Below are 24,417 nucleotides of genomic sequence, written 5' to 3' on the forward strand. Positions count from 1 at the left end.
ATTTATACATGAGGCGTTTTCCAAGCATAACATTACAAAAAGGAAAAAAAAAAAAAAAAAAAGGTAATGCTTGTGTTTCTGTTTCCCTTCCTCTAGAACTGGGGATTTTTTCCTAACTCCTACTTTCATCTTCTTTATAGTAGGAAGGCAGAAGACATCAATACAGAGGCTTTGTTGCAGAATTCACAGTCTTTGTGCCAGTAAAAGAAGGTGGACTTCCCTTTGTCTTCTTTCCCATCAAGTCACTTAACAAATATCCTCCCCTCACTCCTTAAGAGACAGACAACCATGAACCATGTACTTGGTTCATGTATCTCTAAAAGGTAATAAAAAAGTGTCCTACTTTCAGCTAATCTACTTCAAAATTGCCACTCAACCTGTCCTGGTGTGCTTATTTGCAGTAATTAACTAACTGACACAACCATGTAGGGCCTAGAAAATGTACTTTAAAATACCTCCTTGGACAACAGTCATTAAAATAGAATAAAAAGAAAGCAAAATATGTCACCTTCCATTTCCACAAGGCTATTAATTAAAAAAAGTTAAACTGTAAAACATCATCATTGATCGGAAAACCCCATGCCTTGTAGACAGAGTCCTGTTAAAGAAAAATAAAATAAATTAATAATCAAGTCAGTAAAGACAAGTGTTTTCAACCAACACTACCAAGTACCCATCTAACTCATCGCTTACCACACAAAAAGTCAGTGATCAAGAGGAGAGAAAAAAGCCTTGAATTCTCATCTGGTTTGAGGTGAAACAAAAAGTTGCTTGGTTTTCTTGTGGGGAAAAAAGTCATCTGTGTACCTACCATAGAAACAACAGGCTACTGAACTAGGAGTTTTCCTCTGTTGTCTGGGTAAGTCTTCTTTACAACATTTTTATTGAGGAAATAATACTGGTTCATCACAGAGACACGTAATGTGTGATTTTGTACCATTGGCAATAAACAGAACAAGGAGAGGACACCTAGTGGTGGCCTCTGACAACCAGGGCTGTTACCATGGGAGCAACAGATCAAATCTTCAATGCAGGACCTGATTTGGCAGGACTCTCACACTCTTAATTTTTGATCACTTCAGTAAGTCTTAGCATTCCAGCAAGCTTTTATTTATGCACTCTTCTGGACCTGCATTACTGTGATTATCAGAAATAAAACCAGCAAATTTGGAATATGGTATGTCAGTGCAATATGCTCAGGAGTGTGTTTCATTAAACGCTAGAGCTTTATCCGCAACTAGAGTGGACATTGATACTTAGGTAGGTTTATGAAACACAAAAAGGTCTGGCAAATTGAAAACCAGATTTCAGTAAAAGTTAAACCAAAATAAGACATGGCTGCAGTTCACAATTTTTGCACATTTTGCCGTCTGATTTTTTGCAGAAAATAACCTTTATTATATTACTTGCAATAAGCATTGATTCTCGGTAAAAATGGTTCTAGTTCTACATAATCACACATCCCCGAAGAAAAAAAACTTAGGAGACATTTTTGGAAGAACCACTTCTACTTAGTCATAGATTTCCTAAGTCTTGTCTGTGTTTAGAATAGCTGTAAGCAAAGCTGTTGAAGTCTGGGGTTTATGAAGCTTTTGGAAAATATTGTTATTTTAAAGAACCAGTAAACTAGTATCATAGGCAAATGCAAAGCAAAGTGGCATATTATTTGGCATGGAACAATGTATCTATTTTAATTGTTTTTATCTTTTATTTTAATTGTTCACTGATCCATGAGCATATTTAACTGAGAATAATCTACTAGTTGCATGTAAGCCTATGCAAAAAAACATTAAAAGTCAGAAGTTTAAGTAGTCTCATAAAGGTTATAAGAATCAGGTCCAGGACCTCCTGCTCAGTACTTTTAGGAACGTAAATTGAAAAAAAAAACCCCAAAACAAGCCACCTGTCAGAAATTACTGCAAAATTATAATTTCTGTAATCACCAATTTAAATATAATTTTTTTCTTTCATATAATTTATTTTAAGTAAATACATTATCTGTTGTCAATATCGGAGTCTAAAGGACTGTAATATTAGAATTTGTAGCTAAAAAGCTGTCTCAGGGAAGTGTGAATTTGCATATTCAGTAAATTATTTCCTGCCCACATATCTCCTCTCCCTTTCTTGAAGTGTTTCTTCCCATTTCCACTGAGCCATTCATTTGGGTAAGTAATTAACATCAGACTGATATGAATATATCAATCAGTTTTCATATATATTCCACCACAGGCTATAGCTGTTCCATAACACTTAATGAGGAGAAAGCTTCTGCAATGCATATATTATTTACATCAATATTACTTTAGATGGCTGCCGGCAGCTTGATCTTAATTTAATTGACTTAAATGATGCGGAAATAAATAAAGAAAAGGAACCATGTTTCACCAGTGTCATGTAAGAATCTTTTAAAGTTTTGCTCATCTTAAGATTCAGGATACCCATCACCTGAATTCCACATATGTGATATGAATAAAAGCTCTTCACATATGTGAAGAAAAGCTCAAACAATGTCAGCCTGCCTTTTTTATTTGAGGATATTGAAATACAGGGATAACTCCCTTATCATACAACTTGGGTCGTTCATACATCAGTTATCCACGAACAACAGTTTTCCAAGTATTCTCTTGGCACACTATGAAGATTGAGTTTGCTGGCTGTCCTCTCAGTATTTTTGACATAATGCTTATTCTACTGGAACCAAATACATATATTTCAGATTTATCTGCACCACATTTAAAACCAACATGTCAGTTCATACACAAAAACTATTAAATCCTTTTAACCACACACAAACAGGCTCCAGTTCTGTGCCATAAAGATTAGTCAACAGTTGCTCCTTCATGTCCATGTGCAAATACACACATACAGAGAACATTAAAACCAGCAGCAGTCCCAGTGACTACCCCATGGGATGATCCAGTTATTGTTTCCCAGTAATTCTGCAAATGTCATCCCTAACCATTTGTTTTGTCTGTTTTAAAACATTAAGACATTGTAACACATATTTTCCAGGAGGCCATATATGAAAATCCATGACCTTCTTCATTTCTGCTCCCTGTAAAATGCTAAACAAAAAAAAAAAAAAAAAAAAAAAAAAAAAAAAAAAAAAAAAAAAAAAAAAAACAAAGAAATAAACAAAAAAACCTATCTTTTTTCTCTCACAGATTTCATTTTGGGATTTATCAAGGCCTGATTCAGACTATATATTTCTCTCTGTTCTTGCATGTGATAATTTCTTTCAAAATCAGTCAGTGAAATTTTTGCTGCTTTATTACAGGCTCAAAATAACTCCCAAAAAAGAAAAAAAACCTCTACCTTTAGATCCTCTTTTACCTTCTTGTGAACGTCTTTCACAAATTTACTAGTAGAATTAAAGGTGAAGTTGCAATCAAGCAGCCATTGGCTAAACCGACCAAACAGCAGCTACTGCTGATTTGGACCACATACTCTGGCCACTTTTAGTCCCATTTAGTGGCCAATTCAACTGTTTTTATTTACACTACCTGATTTCTCTTTGACAACTGACAGAAAGGGAGGGGAAAAGGAATTTATTTCTCTGCCTAGTAAGCCTTTACAGCGGCAAGTGACTAACTCAAGCTGCCAGAAAATAATGTCATTGAATTCATTTCAGAAGGTTGTCTCTCTGTGAAGCACAGAGGAGACAAAAGCACAGCTTTATGGTAGAATTGCAAAATATGCTTAATCATTTGCCTTAGTTGAATTGAGTACAAAAACTACAGTGCTCTATTTTCGTGCAAAAACATCTTTTCAGTGCTTTACAGAGAGGCAAAAAGAAGTAGTTTTACCAAAAAGAGTAATAAAAAATAATGACCTAATTCAGAGGCTTTTTGAGAGACTGCTATAAATTTTTTAGACTTTTGATATTTAGCATCATCCAGCATCATGCCACTTTAAATTATAATCTGACTTTATTTGAGATAGCTCTGCTTTAAGGTTCCTCTTAAACCAGAAAGTGTGTATTATACTTGAGATAACCAACAGAAAAAGCACCAAAAATAGGACCAAATCGTCCTTCAATATTCATTTAATTAAATAAATCTTTGTCACATAGGTAAATAAATTTATGGAAATCAATTTTAATACTGCTTCCATGATAATGCTCTACAAAATAATTCTCCTTATGCTTACTGCAAGAAAGGTTTAGAAAACAGCAGTTATTTTTCCTATGGCTTTAGCACTTCTGCTTAAAACACATGATGATATTGAGAACTACAGAAATGAGGACAGGCAAGAAACAAAATGGTGGTACATGCCAATGCACTGAACACTTCCTAGCAATGAGTATGCCAAAGTGGGAATGCCAATAATTTCCTGGAAAAGTCACTAGGCCAAATTGAAAGGCAGCATAACATCATGCCTAGAAACAATGGAGCTGACAGTTTAGAAGGCAGTGACTCAAAATTTGAACTACCCATTTTTCGTAAAGAAGGCCCATTCTTATGATATTCAGCTAACATACAGCCTTCAAACAATGAGCATTCTGAGGAAATCTACTCAATGGTAGATGGTTTCAATTTCTTCTAAAATAGAAAAAAATAAACAAGTTTAAGTTCTCTGTGACTATAAGAGTATTAATAAATTTAAGTGCTAGTCATGAAACTCTAGTGCAGGTTTAGGTGCTTGTCAAAATTTCTAGTATTCCTTTCTAGTGCCTTATTCTGATATTTTGGACATTTTGTAACATCATTAGGAGTCCATCCATGCAAATTGTACCAACGCCAAACACATTTTGGTCTCTGCCATTAGCAGAGAGAAGACAGTTACTCTGCGCTGGTTTTGTCCAAAAAGGCCTTGACACTAGCATGTGTTTGTAATTACATCAGCTAGTGAGGAAAAGCTGTGTTACATTCTTGTTCTGGTGCAGCTCTTCACAGAGATTGACTAGTGTTGGGTAGCAATAAAATCTTAGTGAATGATGTTATAACCATATAAATCTTACCTCTTCCCACTGGTGTATGTATCTAATCAGTCTTGAAAGGCGCAATAAACGTAACAGGCTGAGGATTTTTGTAAATCTCACAATACGAAGCGCTCTTGCTGTCTTGTAAACCTCTGAATCCATTCCTTTTTCTACAATGAGAAAGATATAATCCACTGGTATTGATGAGATGAAGTCAACCACAAACCAGCTTTTTAAGTAATTCATCTTAATGATTTTAGGGTCCAGTATTATTTCAGAGCTGTCTTCATTTACAGTCCCAGTTCTAAAATTCATTATCAAGTCCAATAGAAAAACAGTGTCTGATGCCACATTGAAAATAATCCATGGTGTTGTAGTTTGTTCTGTGAAGAATGTGATTCCGACTGGTATAATGACAAGGTTTCCAACCATCATTATGAGCATGATTAAGTCCCAGTAAAACCTAGGAAAAAAGGAAGAAAGAGAATGGTTGATGTAATGTGGTAAAATATTACAAAACGGTCTCCATCATGCCACCAACTTCACCACCAGATTTTGTTATTACTAACTAAATTCTTGTTGCTTTAACTCATTCAGCATATTCATAGTCAGTAAAGACACTGTAATTAACACATTTTATTATATGCCTTCCTTCTCAAAAATATGCACGTAGAATAAAGGCAGTACTATGGCCTCTCAGTCCATGGTATATCACACACTGAAAGGTGGGCATGTGTGGCACTGAGCAGACTTATTCAGAGTCCAATCAAAACCTCTTTGAGCTTTTATATAGATAAAAATGATGTCTTGCACCAACCAGAACTGCTTCATCAATGCAACAGTTTTCCTAAAATTTCTGTCCAAATCGAAAGCCAATTACTTAACAGATATATTAAATGTCAGTATCTCTTTTCAAATGTACTGATAACATTGCAGTGCTGGAATAAAATTACAGGAAGAGGAAAAAAGCACCGAAGCAAAAATCAGAAACAATAATTAGGTAGCATAAAACCCTTCATCCACTTAGTTGAACTTTCATGCATTTTTACAACCTCACAGAGTATATTCTTTCAGAGCTAGCTAAAGCACATTAGAAAAAATAGCTGCAATTTGCATAGTAATAGTAAGGGGTACTGCATTTCACCATTTTTGCTCTGGAAGGATCTAAAGGCTCACCTCTAACACTGTTAGAGTAATCACCATGATTGATACAATGTGGTAGAAGGATGGACTTCTTTCTCTAGTATCTGTGATGGAAATGCTGAGTAAATGCACCCATTACATAGAATGTCTATCCGGATGAAAGATTTCCAGGGGACAGCCATATATATCAGATTTTAAGCAAATTATGATAAATCCGAAAGGTTAAATAGTCAAAGAAAGCTATTCTTAAGCAGTAAAAGAACTGAAACAGATACTCAGAAAAGTCTGAACCCCATGCATAATCTCTTATTCTGCTCAAGAACATGATCTGGTCAACTAAAATTGATTTGGAGAGGTACAGAAACCAACCAACAACAGTTACAACAGTTACCATGGACTAATCATAGTTTCTAGAAGACTAGAGGCAGCAGTGGCTCCACAACTATCCCTCTGCTCTGTCCCTCTGTCACAATGGGGCCTGAAGCAGGGGACATGTCATGGACATACCACCAGCGCAACACTTCTATATTGACTTCCAGGCTACTTCCATCCCACTAATACCAGCTGCCTGACATGCAACACACCCTCATCTTGGTAAAGGTTCATGGCAACCAGCAAAAATAATAGCTTAACTGGCCACAAAAGATTTCAGAATCACAAGCCTAGTTTTTGCTAGACTTGCACAAAGAATATCGATTACATTAGATTTCAGAGATTGCTTCTTGTATTATCATAAAATTATAGATTGGTTTGGGGTGAAAGGGACATAAAAGATCATCCACTTCCAACTCCTGTGCCATAGGCAGGGACATCTTCCATTAGACCAGGCTCCTCAGAGCTCCACCTAGCCTGTGGATCCCCTCTTCCAGGGACGGGGCATCCACACAGCCTCTCTGGGCAAACTGTGCAAGAACCTCACCAACTTCACAATAAAAATCTTTTTTTAATATCTAATCTAAACCTCTTTCAATCTGAATCCATTCCGACTTGTTCTGTCACTACATGCCCTTGAAAACAGTCTGTATCCATCTTTCTTCTAGACTCCCTTCCGGTACTAAAAAGACACACTTATGTCACATCAAAACCTTTTTTTCTCCAGGCTGAAAAATCATAAAGATTTAGCTTTTATAAATTCCCTTTTTTTCAGGTCTACCTTGGAAGTGAATACTCCTAAGTTTACAGAGTGCTCATCAGAGAGTATCAATTATTATCTGTAACTGTAAAACACACTAAAGTAAAAACAGCATAGGATTGAGAACAGCATGAGAATTCCCAGTTTCAAAATTATTTATTCCAAGAGACACCTGGAGAGATTAAACTATCATTTGAGAGAAGAGAGAAGCTGGCAATATACCTCTAACTGGTACTCAGAAACTCTATGAAATAGACTATAACAATTATTCCCTGTGTGCCACAATGTGATTTGTGTCTTACACATTTTCAGTCTTGCAATAAATGTGAACACTAACTGCTAAAAATGTTCAGGTTTTTTCAGGCTGTATGTATTTTTGTTCACCATATGATAGTGTTCACCATATGATAGTATTCACCATATCGGGCAAAAATTTCCCAATTTCTCCTGTCTTTTTTAATTCCTGTAATACTTTTCACTAGATTCCTTTTCAGCAATCTGGAACTCCTTTTCAGTAACTTAGAATTACCACAAGGATCCACTAAATTCAATACATCACTACCACTGTGACCTGCAAGTCAAATTACCACAAACACTTTTAAAATGCTATCAATCAAAGTACTTCACAAAAGTGCTCGGGGAGAATAAACATCTTTGAGGAATCCTTAAAACTAGTGGAAAACAAGTAGAAAATATGAGAGGTGTCCTTGCATCTGTGGCTCACTCCTAAGCAAAGCATTGCTGACTTCAGATTGACCGTTACATTTCTCTAGCACAGTTATGCAACAAAGGCTAACCAAAGCCACACAACAACCAGCCACCCAGCCAACACAGGAGATAATACAGGACCAGGTGTTTTTAACCTACGTTAATCCGCGGTTTAAAGGATCATCGCGTACTGCGATTATGCAAAACACACTGGTGTTCCTGATGCTGAATGTCAGCAAAAGTGGTAGCATCAGGGCTAAAATAATACTGACTGGTAAGGACTTTTGTATTTTAGCCCACAATACAATATAAGCTGATTAGTTAGTAAGAAAAACCCTTATTATTTTTCATTTAGAAATTACTTGGACATTTTCTTTAAGGAAAATGTCTCCAAACGCTATTCTGTTGGCCACGATTTATTTCAGGTGAGAAAAACTAGATGCAACTGCCTGTATTGCCCTTCCTTGACCTGTGCAGAGAAAGTAATACAATGAGTTCCTTGCCTACGGTTCAGAACATCCTACTATTCATGTAACAGAGGAAGCTACAAAGCCTCACAAGATAGTGCAAGGAGCTGCCATTGACACACTGAGATAATCCTTAGTTTCAAACTAATTTTAGAATTTTTTCCTACTTCCCCTAACCCAGTGAGGATGTTTATGAATGTACAATTTACAATCTCAAGAGTTCCACATTTATGTAAATTATTATAAAATGTGAAGAGCAAGGAAGAGGTAGGCTTATTACTCAAAATTTTCGAGAATCAGGAAAAAAAGCAGGAGTTTGGGGGTAATGAGATCTTCCAAAGCTCAAACCGAGAAGCAAGAATTGATCTTGGCCCCACAGCAAAGAGCTTATGCTCAGCTGAAGCTAACTCAGTGAAGCTACTACCAGCCATTAACAGAGGGTGCAGAGGTCATCGCTGCACTGCATTGAACTATTCCTGATGTTTTTTAAATGTTTCTAAATGTTTCAGAGGTATAATACCTCTAGGCAAAAAAAAAAAAAAAGAAGTCTTCAAGTATTAAAATATAAACCCCAATTCTGAGGCACATTTTTACAAAATTTAAAAAAAAATATTTTATAGAGAAATATTAAAAAGAACCCCAACAACATACTAAATACTACTTTGGAATTCTCAAAATGAACTGGTGATCTTTTCACTCATAATTTATTTACTATATTTTTCAAAATTACAGTAATAGCAGTGTTTTTTTCTAGAATATTGTGCTGACTGCCACAGGCTGTCCTGGATAGGATGAACAGCCTGTTCAAAATGAGTGCCTACCCAAGCAATGAGAAAGAGTTACTTAGTATTAATTAATCACTATTTGTATTAGGCTTAATAATGTAAGACACTATGAATTCTAACAGGCATTTTATTTTCCAGCTTATATCCCTAACCCAGAAAAAACAGTCTTAAGAAAGGAAATTTCATCTCTGAATTAATTTGCTGCATAATTTGCTGTACATACAAATTCAGATTTGCTTGCCTTATTATTTCCTTTTTCTGCCCATCAACAGCAGATTCTCAATTTCCTTGAATCAGCGTAGTTTGAGATATGATTATCCTTACTGCACACCCAGACTGCACCAGTAGAAGTTGTCAGTGGTCTCACAAACCACACAGCAGAGCGAGCGGCGTCTCTCAGGCATTGAGGGGTGTGAATGGAGGCTGCAGGGCAGTCAGGGCTTTGCTTAAGTTTACATTTTATCAGTTTCAAGAAAGACTGTAAAAATTCTGATCTTTTATTAAAAACTCTGATCTTTTATTAAAAAAATCAGTAAATCATATCAGTATAACTTCAGGAAATTCAGTTAAACACTGAAAATAAATACTCATCTACATTACAAACTGAAAGGCCATTGATAAGATACTAACTCACATTGCTTGTAAAATACCTCTGAAGCAAAACATGATGCATCACAGATTAGGTTTTGCTGATCTCAGATGCAACACAATTTCACTATATTCATTCAGAGAATCAGGAACTGCAAAAAAAAAATTCACAAGCTTTCCTAGAAAACTTACTTCTTCTTTAGCTAAACATTATGATTGACTAGCAGATGCTCAGTGAAATGAACACTTACTTTCCTTTTTGTTTTGTTTTGCATTATTTTTTTTTAATCTCACCTTCAAACACAGCTTTATTTCCTTTGCTTTCATAGATCACTGGTTCACCTAACAGAGAAATCAATGTCCGATTTAAACAGAACAATCTTAGCAGATATAATAGTAATTTTAAATTTTGTGGTACTGTATGGTGGCAAACACTAAACATGGTATTATTCATATCAGAATTCCATTCTCATTGGACAAGTTATCTTTCTCTGGTTGGGCAACTCCATTATTCTACTAAGAGGGAACAAAGCTGGATGCCTGAAAACATCTGCAAAACACAGATAATTACTAGGATGTGTTGAAGGACAGGAGAATGAAGACAGGAGTGTTTTCTTTAGAGGACCCAATTCTTTTAATGATTGCACAGGTGTCTGTGCATGAAAACTTTTGAAAAAAATTATCACTATTTTTTTTACAACCTTAAAATGAGGATATCCCCTTCCGCCCAGCTATCCATTTTCATTCTGCCCATCTGTTTCTCTCTTACAAATACACACACCTAGAGGAAAACAAGCCGCTTCTGGGAAAAAGACATACAAATTAAATACTAAATTAATTCTATTTTAGCAAGAAATACTGCATTCAATATCCTCCATAGAGAAAACTCTGTTAAATGCTGCCAATCCATACTTGATTGCTTCAGAGATTTTGGGTCAGCAGCAATTTTTTTTTATTTTAGTATTTCCAAACTTAAAATTTACTGTAATCTATCTCTGTGACTATATTAATATAAAGGCATTAAAATTACCAGTGCAGTGTCACTATGTTTAGATGGCCTGTTTTGCACGAGCAAACAGGTCACTTCTACAGGTTCTGTCATTCTTCTGCATGGATAAAACTTTCCTCATCTGCATGTAACTCATTTTGCAAAGCTTTAGGAAGACCAAAATCTGGGGTTGGTATTTTGTTTTGCTTTTAAGAAATAAACTGTGCTCCTTAAATTGTCAATTTAGATTTTTTAGGCTACTCTATTTCCACCTTGACAACTTTAAGCTTATATTAAGTAAACACAAACAAGGAAATGTTGCAAGGCTGAAACAAAATCTCTTTTGTGGCTCACCTCCCTTGATTGCAAAGCACACATTATAGCAGAATTCCAATTGTGTGTCCTACACACCCAGTGGAGATGCTGAAGGGCAGAAATATGATGTGACACTTTCTCAGGTGAAAATTTCATCAGTGTTTGCCATTTTTTTTCAATTCATATCACTAGCTTAATGAACATTCATTGACTTAGCAAGGTAACCTGCTAGAGCAGCAGAAAGGCTTTCTCTACCTGTCTGAGACTGGTCAGTCTGGGAGGAGGCAGAGTGTTCTGACAACTGTGTTTCCCTGGCTGAAATTGAAGCAGTGCTGGACTTGGGAATCTTCCAGCTTAATGGTTTCATTCTGATGGAGACTAAAAGCAATTAAAGAAATAACCTAATAATGAAGTTTTCAGACCACCAGAAATCTTAATTTGATTTCAGAATATTACTGGAGTCCATTACTTCAAGGTTAGCCATGTATACTTAAGAGATCCAATGTATGTCCCTTGCTGGTTTGTTGGTTTTGTTTTTTTTTTTAATTTTGATACGATTTCCTACCACAAAAAGATATTACTACAGTTCGGTCACACTGAGTCTTCTTTTCTATATAACCACAGAATGTATTTAAAATTACAAACTTTCACAATTTCAAAAAGATTTTGTTATTTTTATCTCTTTAAACCCACTTAGCAGTGGCAATTTGCAATTTGTTGCTCAGTTGTGATTCTATGCACAAGGCAGATGATTAGATAAATGCAGCTCTCAGGGGACTCGATCAGAGCCCAGTGAAGCCAGTGAACAGCAATTTACTACTTTGAAAAGTCTTTGGTTACATAGTTTGGCTAGGTTTAAAGATTGAGTGCTTTGAATACTAGAAAACAAAACCACATTACTGACCATGGAAGGATGCTACAAAACTAGTTAACTCTTACACACATTTATTTTTTTACTGATTTATCTATATATGTATGTTTGTATGTACCTTTTCACTACATTTTCAATTAATATTTAACCAGTGGAGATTTCACCAAAAGATATATTGGTTCTTGCTATGCATTCAGTAGCTTCCATATGAAGTTTTCATAGTATTTTCTATGCATTAACAAATTCAGTCTCAGACTTCAGGGAAATAAAGGTACAGTTAGGAGAAGTAACTGCACTTACTGCATAAAAGAGGAGAGGACAGACAGGACAAAGAGAAATTTATACAATATAGCAATATTATTTAAAAATTAGATTCTTAGTTTTTAGCCAATAATCCCCTAACACAACTGCTTGAATACCACTGATACTTGCAGTTGCTTTTCCTCCACAGAAACTTATTAAACTACAGTAGAAAGAATTAAAGCCTGACTTCCACTTAAACTTGGAGAAGAACAGTGGATCATTGTCAGCGGAGCTGTGATAATGCTTTTGCTCTCCCTCATTTTTACATAACTCCTTTCTGAGCAACTTGATCTAGTGGATTGCATCCCCACCTGTGGCAGGGTGCTTGGAACAACATGAGCTTCAAGGTCCCTTCCAAGCCTAGCCATTCTATGATTCCAAGATTCCTCAGCACCATTCCTCATTAAAAAATGTGGGTACTGCCCCTGTCCAGATAAGTACTAGGCCAGAAAAAGGCACTGATGAGGAGTTAGGGCCCACAAATACATTTTCCATAGCAAGTGTTGATTGTCTCTTTGCATATCTGATCGAATGGATATATAGCACATCAAGATTGCTGCTGCATCAACACATGTCACAGCGCAAGCACCACAGCTTCCTCCAATCCATCCCCTCACACAAGCTATCAGGCCATTGCTCTTAGAATCAGGCAACATTTTGTGTAGGGGCTGTAACTGATTTGTTTCAATTTGATATTATCAGCCCTTAAACCAACTAAAAAGTGCCACATATTGGTTATCTAAGTGTGTCAGCAAATTTCTGTAGTGGATCACTGTAAAATATGCATTCACATTCTCAAATTAGAAATGACCACTTTAAAGGCATGTAAAAAAGTTTCAAAGAGACAGATCTAAAAATATTTCAGCTGCAAAATAATCTTGTATATCATGTTGGAACACTTGCATTAATTAAGAATTTTGTAGTGACAGTAATTTTAGGAGTGCCATTTAGAAACATGACATTTAGGATGCCTCCATACTAAAAATTCAGAGGATTAAATTGGAAGAAGCCCTCTGTAATTCTCAACAAAGAATCAAGTGAAAAGGAAGGTAACTTCCTAATGCCCTTCCAAAAATTAGAAAGCCAATCAGTATCAATTAATATTTTATTTTAATAGATTTTTTCTTTAAACAACTAAATCTCTCCATTATTATATATATACGATAGTCATGTATAATCTTTAAGTTTCTGCCGACAGGGAAAATTCTATTTTCTCTACTTCAGAGAAAGAGATGACAGGGAAGACATCATTCAGTAGCTATTAATAGATCTCAGGCATAGGGTTTGGGGAGGAGACAGGCCATGACCACCAAATGAGGTGGAACAATTCATTTTTTTACATAAATACCTCTAATAAAAACAAACAATCACACAAACAAAAACAAACAAAATAAAAAAAAACACACAAAAAAAAAAAACCCCAAAAAACAAAAACCAAGGCTAGAACCATCAACTTAGATATGACATTTATACATACATAGCAATTCTATTCTGGTAATCAGAGGTAAAACTGGCTTTTTGTGTGGCTGTAAAATGATACAGTACATTTGGAAGAGCAGCTTCAAAATAGGACTCGGTGTATAATTTCTTGACAAAGTGCATTGAAGGCAAGAATGGGCACTATTTTCAAACTGAAGGAAAAAAGGAGCCAGTCTTCAAATTTCGTGAAGGGAAAAATTAGAGATGTGAAAAAGTGTGAAAGAACTATAGATAGACATGAAACAAGCTGATGTACTCCCACATCATAAATGAAAACAAATATACATGACTGAATATTTACAGTCATCTTATGTATCTACACAGATGCGCAAGATTCTAATGCAAGAGCAGGTAATCAAGATATATATATATCTATCAAGTTTAATTATTATTCCCCTTTACAACTATTTATAGCTGACTTTTGGCTACAAAGCCTATGTTTCCTTGACTATAAAAATAAGTACTGAAATTTCAACCCTTTAAAATCAATGGCAGTACACTTAAGAATTAGTATGTTATTTTAATATAATCCATGAATGTCACACTGCAGTAAATAATTTGCTTCAAATGGTAACAAATCTTATATCTGTTAAAAATATAATAATAACTAGTTTTTTCTGAAAGTAACATCAGAAAATGATGTATGCATGTTCAAATCAAATTTATATTATCATTTTATTAACTTATACTTTGATGAAAAATATTCAAATATATTTCAGACAATTTTTAGGGAAGCAAAGGAAGGAGAAAGATCAGATTCATGGTAGAGCCACATGGTAATTAGGGTCATGTCACATACATCCTCCTTTCAAAAAACAATGGAATACTTTCATCAACACGTGTGAACATCCATTGGATTTCCTCATCTATCTGTAGGCAGCTGAGCTCAGGATCTCCCACACCTCAGGGAGTTCGCTTTCCCCAAGCCATACGGTGCCTCCTGAAGTGAGGTATGCTGCTGACATGTTCTCTCTCCCTAAACAAATATAAATTACAGCAGGAACAAAATCTTGTTCCCAAGGAAGGCAATGATGAGATGGGAGAGGCGTTCTCAGTTCCTCACTCCACCAAAGCAGAACAAATCTGAGAGGTGATATTGTTATTGGAAGTGTCCATCAGAGGCGCTATGCAAAGTCAATGCACAGGTTCAAATCCTCTCCAGCCGAGAAAGAAAATTATTCTGCAGTTTCAACATCCATGTTGAATGATTTTAATTCCTAAGCACATAAAGGAGACATTTAGGTATGCACTCAAATATACTGTATACCATAAATTTAAGATTATGGAATTGTTATTTTAATAATTTTATTAACTGAACTAATATAGATTTATCTAAAACATCAACTAATTGAAAATGCAATGTGCACAACATGTAAGAAATTAAAGGAATAATCTTTCACAAGCTTGATTATACCTTTCCCCATGTATGTTAATTAACACTTTTTTACAAGGCAATGCACTTTTCTAATTACTCAGCTTGTATTCATATCTCTCTGCTAGCCATTTGCCTTCCACAGTATTTAAGCAGATATAATGTTAATTTTAACATTTCTTTAAGACTTTTCAATTTGCATACTGCACATCCCAGTGTTACCATCCTTTTGACAGCGTAGCGCTCTGCCTGCATTGCCAAAACAAATCAGCGCATTATGCAGCTAGACAGAACAGTGATCAGATAGACCTGATATTCACTTGTTTAAAACAAAAAGGAAAACCCAGAAAAGCAAGCAAAGTAAACAAGAAAGAGCATACATAATGCTCAGAGATGCTCTAGTTACCAGCCTAAGTAACCGAGACATTGTCAGCTCTGCCTCTGCTCCCCTCCTTGACTTTTCCTGCTGTTCACCCTCTAACGCTCCAGAAAGCTCCATGCAAGCTGGGCTGAGCACAGCCTCATGTGCTGCTGCTGCTGCAAGCAGCTCAGCCAAAGGTGGAGATTTGGAATAAAAACCAAATTTCTGGGGATGTAAAATCCATCTCTGACATTTATGTACATTGGTCAGTGTAACGGAATGCAATTGCTGAATGGCCTTTTTGCAGTTTAATCCAATATAAGGAAACAAAGAGGGTTTTTTTTCATTGACATTACTTCAGTTATTCCTAAAAGGAAACAACCAAATTCCTTCCAAAAATCCCAAACCAGCATATGTGAACTTAATATTTGAATGGTTTTGTGATTTGCAAAACATGAGCTAGCCCGCAATATCAAGCACCAGGAGATGCCTTTACATGAACGGATGCTTTTTCTCCTTCCAGCACACCTTTACCAGCAGTACAGGATGTAATTTCCATTGCTTGCTTGCAAATAAACATGAGGGTTTATTACATTTCATCACAGATATATGCAATAATGACACACATGATTGAGATCCTAAAACCAGTTTGTATTAAATTTACAAACTATGTGTAGAAAGTGTTTCTTGAATTACAGCAGATTATTTGCTTGAAATACATTCGTTAAGTGTTTTGTTTTAAATTAGTCATATGAAATGGTTATTGAGCCACTGGAAGATACATTTTACCAAGACCTAGATTAATTTAAAATTCTGTTCTATCTTCATTGAGACAGAATCACCTAAAATGGAGTTGTTATACAAAATACATACACTACATAAAAGTTTTTCCTCCACACTGCCTTTATTCATTTTTGTAAGACATCAGAATTCATTTTAGGCATCAGAATAACATGTCAGTTTGCAGACTGAAAAATGAAAGATTGCTAACGATATCAAGATTTGAAAATTTATTCAAACTTAAGTACAGGCTTTGTTATATGCCTCACCTATAAATATTTATCAGAAAAAATATAAAAGGGAATTATTTAATAATCTGCTTCTCCACTTTATATTTTGGTAGAGTGACTTTGACAGATGACTTTGAAGTCTCTTCATAAAAAAATTCTTTCTCCAGTCTTCACGTTCAAACAAAACAGTCTGTATTCCTTAACAATGGGCTGGTCTTGACATCAGACACCCACTGCAGGTTAGGGGTTGCAGGGGGAAGTGTTTGCGCCCAAGTAAAGTCACCTATAATTGTAGCCACTGATAAGCAGCTCTAAAATAAGCACTCAAAGAAACTTTGGTCAGGAACCCATGACCTGAACTATAAACAACCGCAAAAATACCAAGGAAGCTCTTTGCTTCCATACTGATAGATGACTCTTTTTTTGACACAGCAAAACAAAATGAGCTGCCCTTTCTGTGGTGAATAAAACACCAGATGTCCATCCTTATCTTCCATCCATATTCACTCAAAATGCAGTCGCCTAAATATAATAAATAGGTTTCTGCCTTTCAGCAAATGAAAACATTTTACTTTGGAGATCTCATAAGAGGTTTTAGCCACAAGCCAATATTCCTCAGAAAGACAAAATCTAATTTAGCCAAATATTTATGTTTAATTTTTTGGAGGACAGTGAGTTATGAACTAATCAAATGCATTTAAACTAAAGATGTGTAATAACTAGAACTGCCAAATAGATATTAATAATTTATTGGTGGAGAACAGCAAGAAATTGAGAGGGAAAAATTAACAGAGCTTTTCCTCATAATCTTAGAATATACATTGTTCTGTAAATTGCAAATCAAAATATATAACACAGCGAAAATGGAAGCTGAAACATATTTGCATTAATCTGACACGCTAGTTCTGCAAAATGCACAGCACCCATGGGCAACGTTTTTTAAAAATCAGGTTTACCATTTTGGGCTCCTTATGACTGGAATTCTGAAAGATGTGCAGGCATGGAGTCCAGATGCTTACAAGTATCTAGCTCCTGAAATTCAAACATAGATGGGCTCCTGACTTCCATTTCAGATCTTCATCTAACATCCTATAGATTTGCACATTGCGCAAAGCACTGGGTAAAACTGACACTTTCAAAGCCGCTCCAGAAACGGAAAAAATTGTACTGGAAACATGAAACCGAGTTAAATACCATATTCCATTTGCTCATTTTGCCAGTGGCACAAAAATCAGCATGCACATTCAACGCAGACGAACTGCTATTCAGTGACACTTCATGGAATCACGAGTCAGCAGCCCCAGCAGGAACATCTGCCACCATTTTAGGCAGATCCATGGTACCTGCATTCCCAGGCTACACAGCTAGCACTCCTTCCCTGAAGCAAATCTGAACTCTGCCGTGCTATGAGGAACAAGTGTGGGAGTGGAAGTTCACTGCAGCTCTCCCATCCATTCCACAGAAAGATAAATTTGGTCTAGCCTGTGGAGAATGTAGAAGTTGGCTGCAGCTTAGAAATTACAGAAACAGCCATAGTCACATCAAGCAGTGCTCATACAGTCCTGGGGAATGAGGGGGATGGTGGTGGAAATTGCTGAATAACACTGACTGATTGTATAATATTGATGGAGTATACCTCAGACCTGTCCTAATGAAAATCATCTCTTGACAAAGGAAAATTAGTGTGCTTGTGAGCAATAGAGCACAACATACGGGCAGACTACAGAAAATCTAACTTTAGGAAACAAGAACAGAGAATAATTTAAGGTTAAACAAGAAATTTTAAACTCATAGTTAGTGCCTTTAAATAGCAATGTAAAACCAGAGACATTTAATTGGATTCAGTCACAATTTATGTTGTACTTAGTTCACACCTATCTAAATAATATATGTATGAAAAAATAAAATTATTACATACTGGATTTAATCATTTTCAACACAAAAACCTTGAAATTGTTTTTTTGCTTCTTTTTCCATTACAGAGAGATGAACCATCATAATAAATTCATTACTTCAATAAATAAATAGTAAGAACGTGTACAAATCTTACTGAACTTTTCAACACTCAGCAGTATATTCACTGGATTTAATATTCTCTTCCAAATTTCAAAACCATGTTTAATTTAGCAAAATCAAGTATTTCATATAATACTGGCAGAAAGCATGCAATTAAAAGTCTGTTTGGTCATGTGGGCACCTCATGCTTAGGTTACTCATCTCTCACTTTTCCCACACATTCAACGTCTACTGCCTAATAAGCCATCGCATTTCAGACATTTTCAATTCTGACCCTTTTTACACGCTCTGATAGATTGCCTACCATCTGGCAGTGCTTACTCTTGGTACCACACTCCCTTTGCATTACAAAACTGTGCTTCTGATAATTATATCTTTAATGTGGTAGATGTATGCAAGACTTGAATTCCCATGCTGGCAATAAACAAGCTGAAGGGACAATTTCGGCAAAGCGTCTGTGTATGGTAACAGTACGTCTAACTGCATCAGGCTGCAGTTCTCAACAGAAAGCTGCTAACCTGTCCGAGTCAAGGCAAATGGAAAATATACGTGAAGTTTTTGGGTTTTTTTAATTACTACAAGGCATTTTACAGACTGCAAGAGGCTATGAAAATACCTAAGCTAACTTCTCCCAGCTAGTTTGAAGAAACAGCTCAGTATTTTCTGGCTAACAGACTGAGTAAGAATGGAAAACTACACAGCAGAACAAACAAATTTTAAAAATATAAAATCATTATTTCCATTTTTTTAAAGGAATGTATTATATCTTCAGAAAGAGATGTAGGAGGACAAAGAGAAGACAGAATGAGGGGGAAAAGAAAGTTGTTTCCAAAAAATACTCTTTCAGGGACTACATCCAGGTGCTCCTAGGAACTTCTGAATGCAAGTTGCCTGTAGCATGATTTCACTGACTAAAAATTAGACCATAAGAAATTCTATAAATAAAAGAAAAAGCAGGATTCAGTACTCAGGCAGTCATCTAGGTAAGAGCTTCCATGAACACTGTATACACAGCTCTGAAAAACAGCTCTTAAGAACACTTGGTAAAGTGGGTATATGAGAAAGATACCAAATTATCGACTGAAGTTTGAGGTATACACTTGATTTATTTTGCTTCTTTTGTTTTGTTTCCAAGTTTCAATCTACCAGTCTAATCCCGAGCTGGAAAAGCAATTCTTTTTGGTACCACTGGGCTTGTCTGACACTAAAGGCAAGGTGAACCAGAGTGATAGACAAGCTTGGCTCTTGCCTTCACTGAAATATCAAGTGCAAACAAGCCCATATGCAGCTATTCCAATGATCCTGTAGCTCTGGATGTGTTTGGGGAACCCAGAGGCTTGCAAGCATCTACTGCCAGGCAGTAATAAGATGTTTAGGGAGTAGCAGCACCTGCTACAGGTTTCATAGCAATTTCTTTGCCAGACCTAAATAATAAGTCCTCCTGGAATGAACAACTAGATGGAAATCACTTAAGAACCTGATAACCTGATGGAAAACCTCTAACTAACCGTGTGAAAGCTTGATTGCATCTCTATGGTTTTGCAGCCATGCTTTTATTCCACTTCCTAGGTAGAGCTGGATAGATCTTACTCTATGTATCTCATAAAAGTTCTGAGTATTTTCCACAGCTTTTCCCCAGGAAAAGATAGACCAATTATTTATTTTTGGGGTCTCATTATATATTACTCTAAATTTACTGCAACCCACATATCAGCATGAAGGTCAGATCATTTCATCACCACACTGTCTATTGCTGCAGTCATGCCATAAAGAGAGGTGCTTCTTGGAGGATCTGGTAAATTAGTGTAAGATGTAATGGAACCAGCTAAGGAAACATCAATATTTCTACACCTCAGTCTGCTGATATAAGAGGGCAAAAAAACTGGAGGCAATCAGTGTTGTAGATACATGTATAACATGTACAGAACTGATACTGTGAGAGCACAGTTTATGTTTATAGGGCTCTTTATATACTGGAGCTTTAGTGCAAATATAAGATTCAGTGATTTTCAGGCAAAATTGGATGAAAAAGAGTAGTATCACTTAAATCCCTCCTCAGTATTAAAAACTTTTAAAAACTTCCACAAATTAAAAAAAAAAAAAAAAAAGTATATTGCTTATTTTAAAGTCATTCTAAAAAATAAACTCATTCAAAAAATTTCAAAAAAAACCCCAAACCAACATAGCTCTGATGGTGAACATAAAGCAACTCCTGCATTTTCAGCTGAAAACAGAATATATAATCATGAATTTTTAATAAATATGGTATTTTTAGAGATAGAAACATAGTAGCACACTAAATTCCAATAGTGTATCAAAATATTTATTAAATTACATGCTTAATTAGATAATATATACACATAAACAACATCAAAGATAACCACATAAAAACAAAATCTCATTCTAAGCAATATAACATAGCTTAAGTTTTGGGTACTTCACGGGCAAAAATGAAAATGGCTTTGGGGTTAGTTTTGGGTTTTTTCAAATATGTAATGGAAACAGTATGTAGCTCTTTTGTAATTAAATGAACATTTCTGAACATAAGTTTATTCCAGACTTATTCCAGTTGCATTGCACTACAAGGCAATAAGATTATTGAAAAATACCATGCAGCTTGCCTGAATCTGTCATCAGATTAAAAGATATTAGTAGAGATTTTATAGAAGCTAAATGACAGTGTCCTTGAGGTAGTAGTGACATTGACTCCAGCTGATACAGTTTTTGGTCATTAACATACCTTACTATGTGTCTAGAACAAGCTCTCCAATAATTAGAGCTCTATACACTATGATTTTTAAAATTAAATCATGCCTCTGGGAAAGAATCAGGAAATAGACAGCTAAAGGACTTTCAAGCAATTAACGAGAACTGTACTGTCAGGCTAAAAATTAAACATTGCAAAGTAGGTTAAAAGTTTCCTCTCTCAAAAAAAAAATGTATATTGACATAGAAAACAGTTCTCATGCTTTTGAGTGAAAGCAAAGGTGAGAATGGATACTTCTTGTTTATCATCAAATTAAGTAAATTTCAATTTTTCATATTCTACACACACTCATCTCTAAAAACAGCTTTTTGCTTCTTATAGTTTCAAGTTGAATCTCTCAAAAAATCTGACAAAGTTTAATTAAATATTACAGTGCCACTGATTTTAGAGAGATAGGCAGAAATGCAGCACTAAAGACTCATACTTTTTAGGTGACCTCTGAATTCATACATCTCTATTTCTGCTGCTCCAGGCTGAACAATCAGAAACTGAGCCACTCAAATTTTGACTTCATTATATAACCCCCCCCACACACACACCCAAGAAAGCCTAAAGCAACTTAAGAAATCCTAGGCGTCTTTCAATTAGCTGTTATAGTCACCAAACACCCAAACTCTAGACCTTTGTATATGACTCAATGCTTTTACACAGTATTCCAATTCACAGTTCTCTTCATATACCCAAGTCTGAGAAACCTAGGATGAAGAAAAAATTTTTACTGACTCAATTACAAGCATCACTTATTTTGATATGCTAACAAATGGAGTCGCAGAACACGTTTAAAAATATGTTGATGTGCTAAAACAATCAATTGGAATACCAGAATCAGTGCATTTTCCCCACAGGCCCAAGCACAATGATGATCTTATGAGACCTAATTTTGGATATGTATATACAGAAACATGGATATAGATCATATTTATCAAGCACTTATTTCTCACTGCAGTCAAAGCAAAAAAAAAAAAAAAAAAAAATCACAAAACTGAAGAGGAACTCTTCTGATATTGACTGTCCTGGGTTAAATTTTAAAGACTCACATATAATGTCCCCAAAACACTGTCTTTGACTTACATGTTACAGAATTATTAATGGGAATTCTGTAACATTTGGGTTTATTTTATTTTGTTGTGGTTTCTTTCTAAACTTATCTCAAAATCATGATGAACATACTTGCCTTTACATAGACTGCGTAGAACGCGAACATTGTAAAAGTAAGCATCTTGCAGAAAAAAAAGTACTTTTGTGCATATTTGGAGATGCTGCCAGTAATATTCCAAATGTCCCAAGTCAAATTAAAAGTAACTCAGAGAACTGAGGAACTGAGTTACACTTGTTCAGCTCTTTCTCTCCCTTAAAATTTATTCAATGTTCAAGTACGTAACACGACAAGAATGTGAAAGAAAATGGAGTGAGAATGGACTGTTATTCCAGGACTAGAATGAACGTAATGAAAACTGGCAAACGTTCAACGTATAAGTAAGCTCAAACTATGCATTAGTATTCTACATATCCAGAGACAGAAGGATGTCTTATTAATAAAATTAATCACTTTGCTTGAACAAACAAGGGCATACGGCTTCACACATGCCCTAGAGGTCTGGACGGCGGGTGGCTGCTGCACCAACCTCGGGTGGACTCCACTGCCTTCCTTTAGTAGCTCTTGAAGAAAATCTCAAAGCAGACAAGAGTGCATGGCCCTCATGAGTCCAAAAGCACGAAATGCACCTCTCTATCCCTATTTTCTCTCACACATCCCTGCTTACAAGTGGTGCAAAAGGAAATGTCAGTAGCTAGCTTTAGTCAACTAGATTTCATAACAGATGAATCCATGATAACCACTGATGAAAAATTATTCAGTACAAAAAATAATAGGAACTGGAGATGAAAAACAGCCTAATGCATTTCTGGCCTATATTTCACATCAGATCATTTCCAATAGAATGTTCTGTTGCTTATTTTCAGTCCTGCTTCCTAGACATCTAATTTAGATACTTGTTGCTGCAATTTCACTCCATTATTTCGATGTAATTTCCTTCTTCCTTGTAACATCCGTTTACGCATTTGAGAACCATTACTGTATTTTTCTTCAGTCTGCCTTTATGAGAGTTGCATTCTACCTGGGGAACTATTATGAAGGCAATACATAAGTTGATGTCAGAGAGAATTTTCAAACATTATAAATGCATTATTTTGGGTAATGTTACAATTCTGGCATTTTATTTTTCAGAGCATTCACAGAAGTAGAGGGTAAAAATTGTTGGAATGAAACAAACAAAACCCAAGTACTATTAATAATATTTTTAATACCAATGGTTCTCGATGTTTGGTCAAATGAACATCTAGCAATACAAATAATTTATCTGTACAAAGCTTTACTTTAGTAGAACTAAAAATTATAGTCACAACAATAGTATTTGAAAATGATATATGAAAGATAGTCCCAGCTGAATCTGTGCTTCATTCATAAAAACATAAATATTTTTTTAAATTGTTTACATTAGGATATGCACTGTATATAGTGCAATTATAAATCCATGATTATGATTTTATTAGTAAATTCAAAAGTGTCAATTCTGCAATAGAATCTCATGACAAATCTTGAGCAACAAGAAATTACTACCTTGAGAATACAAAACTGTGGCCATTTCATATTCCTACACTACCAGTGACATAACGTATCCATTAAAACCCATGCAAATTTGTATCTGATCTATTTAATACAGACCAATATAGACATGCTTTATGTCTTTCATTTTGAATACATTTACCTCTATTAATTACATTTAAGTCTGATGCAATACATTTTATCTTTATTGCATACAGCATTACCTTCCAACTTTACTGCTCTATATAAACCTAAGTATGTAACAGCTCACAAAAACATAAATCTCATTAGCTTCAAGAGAGACATTAAAAACATGTGACAAAAGAGAAGCACAAAGTGCTTAGCCTAAGCTTCTTAAGATACAACTTAAGATAGGTATAACACGTAGAGTGAAGACTGGTCCCAAAAGGCAGGTTTTAAAACAATGCATGCATGAATTTTAGAGACCTGATTGTGAGCTGCCCATATAACATGCACAGTCTATCATGTTAGGGTGACTGCTGGTGGTCAAAGACAGGTCCAAAAGATAGGTGAAAATGAAAAAGAAAATCAATTCATAATGCAAATATAAGTTCAAATGTTTAAA

General features: G+C 35.4%; 1 protein-coding gene across 1 annotated transcript in view; it reads right to left on the reverse strand.

Moving 5' to 3' along the window:
• HCN1 (hyperpolarization activated cyclic nucleotide gated potassium channel 1) overlaps window positions 1–24,417 on the reverse strand; it is a 192,607-nt gene that overhangs the window by 163,519 nt on the left and 4,671 nt on the right. The window contains exon 2 of the mRNA XM_038125209.1: window positions 4,961–5,384. Coding sequence (XP_037981137.1) covers window positions 4,961–5,384 — 424 coding nt within the window. The remainder of the gene's footprint in view (window positions 1–4,960; window positions 5,385–24,417) is intronic.

This window comes from Motacilla alba, chromosome Z, assembly GCF_015832195.1.
Source record: "Motacilla alba alba isolate MOTALB_02 chromosome Z, Motacilla_alba_V1.0_pri, whole genome shotgun sequence".
NCBI classification, from domain to species: Eukaryota; Metazoa; Chordata; class Aves; order Passeriformes; family Motacillidae; genus Motacilla; species Motacilla alba.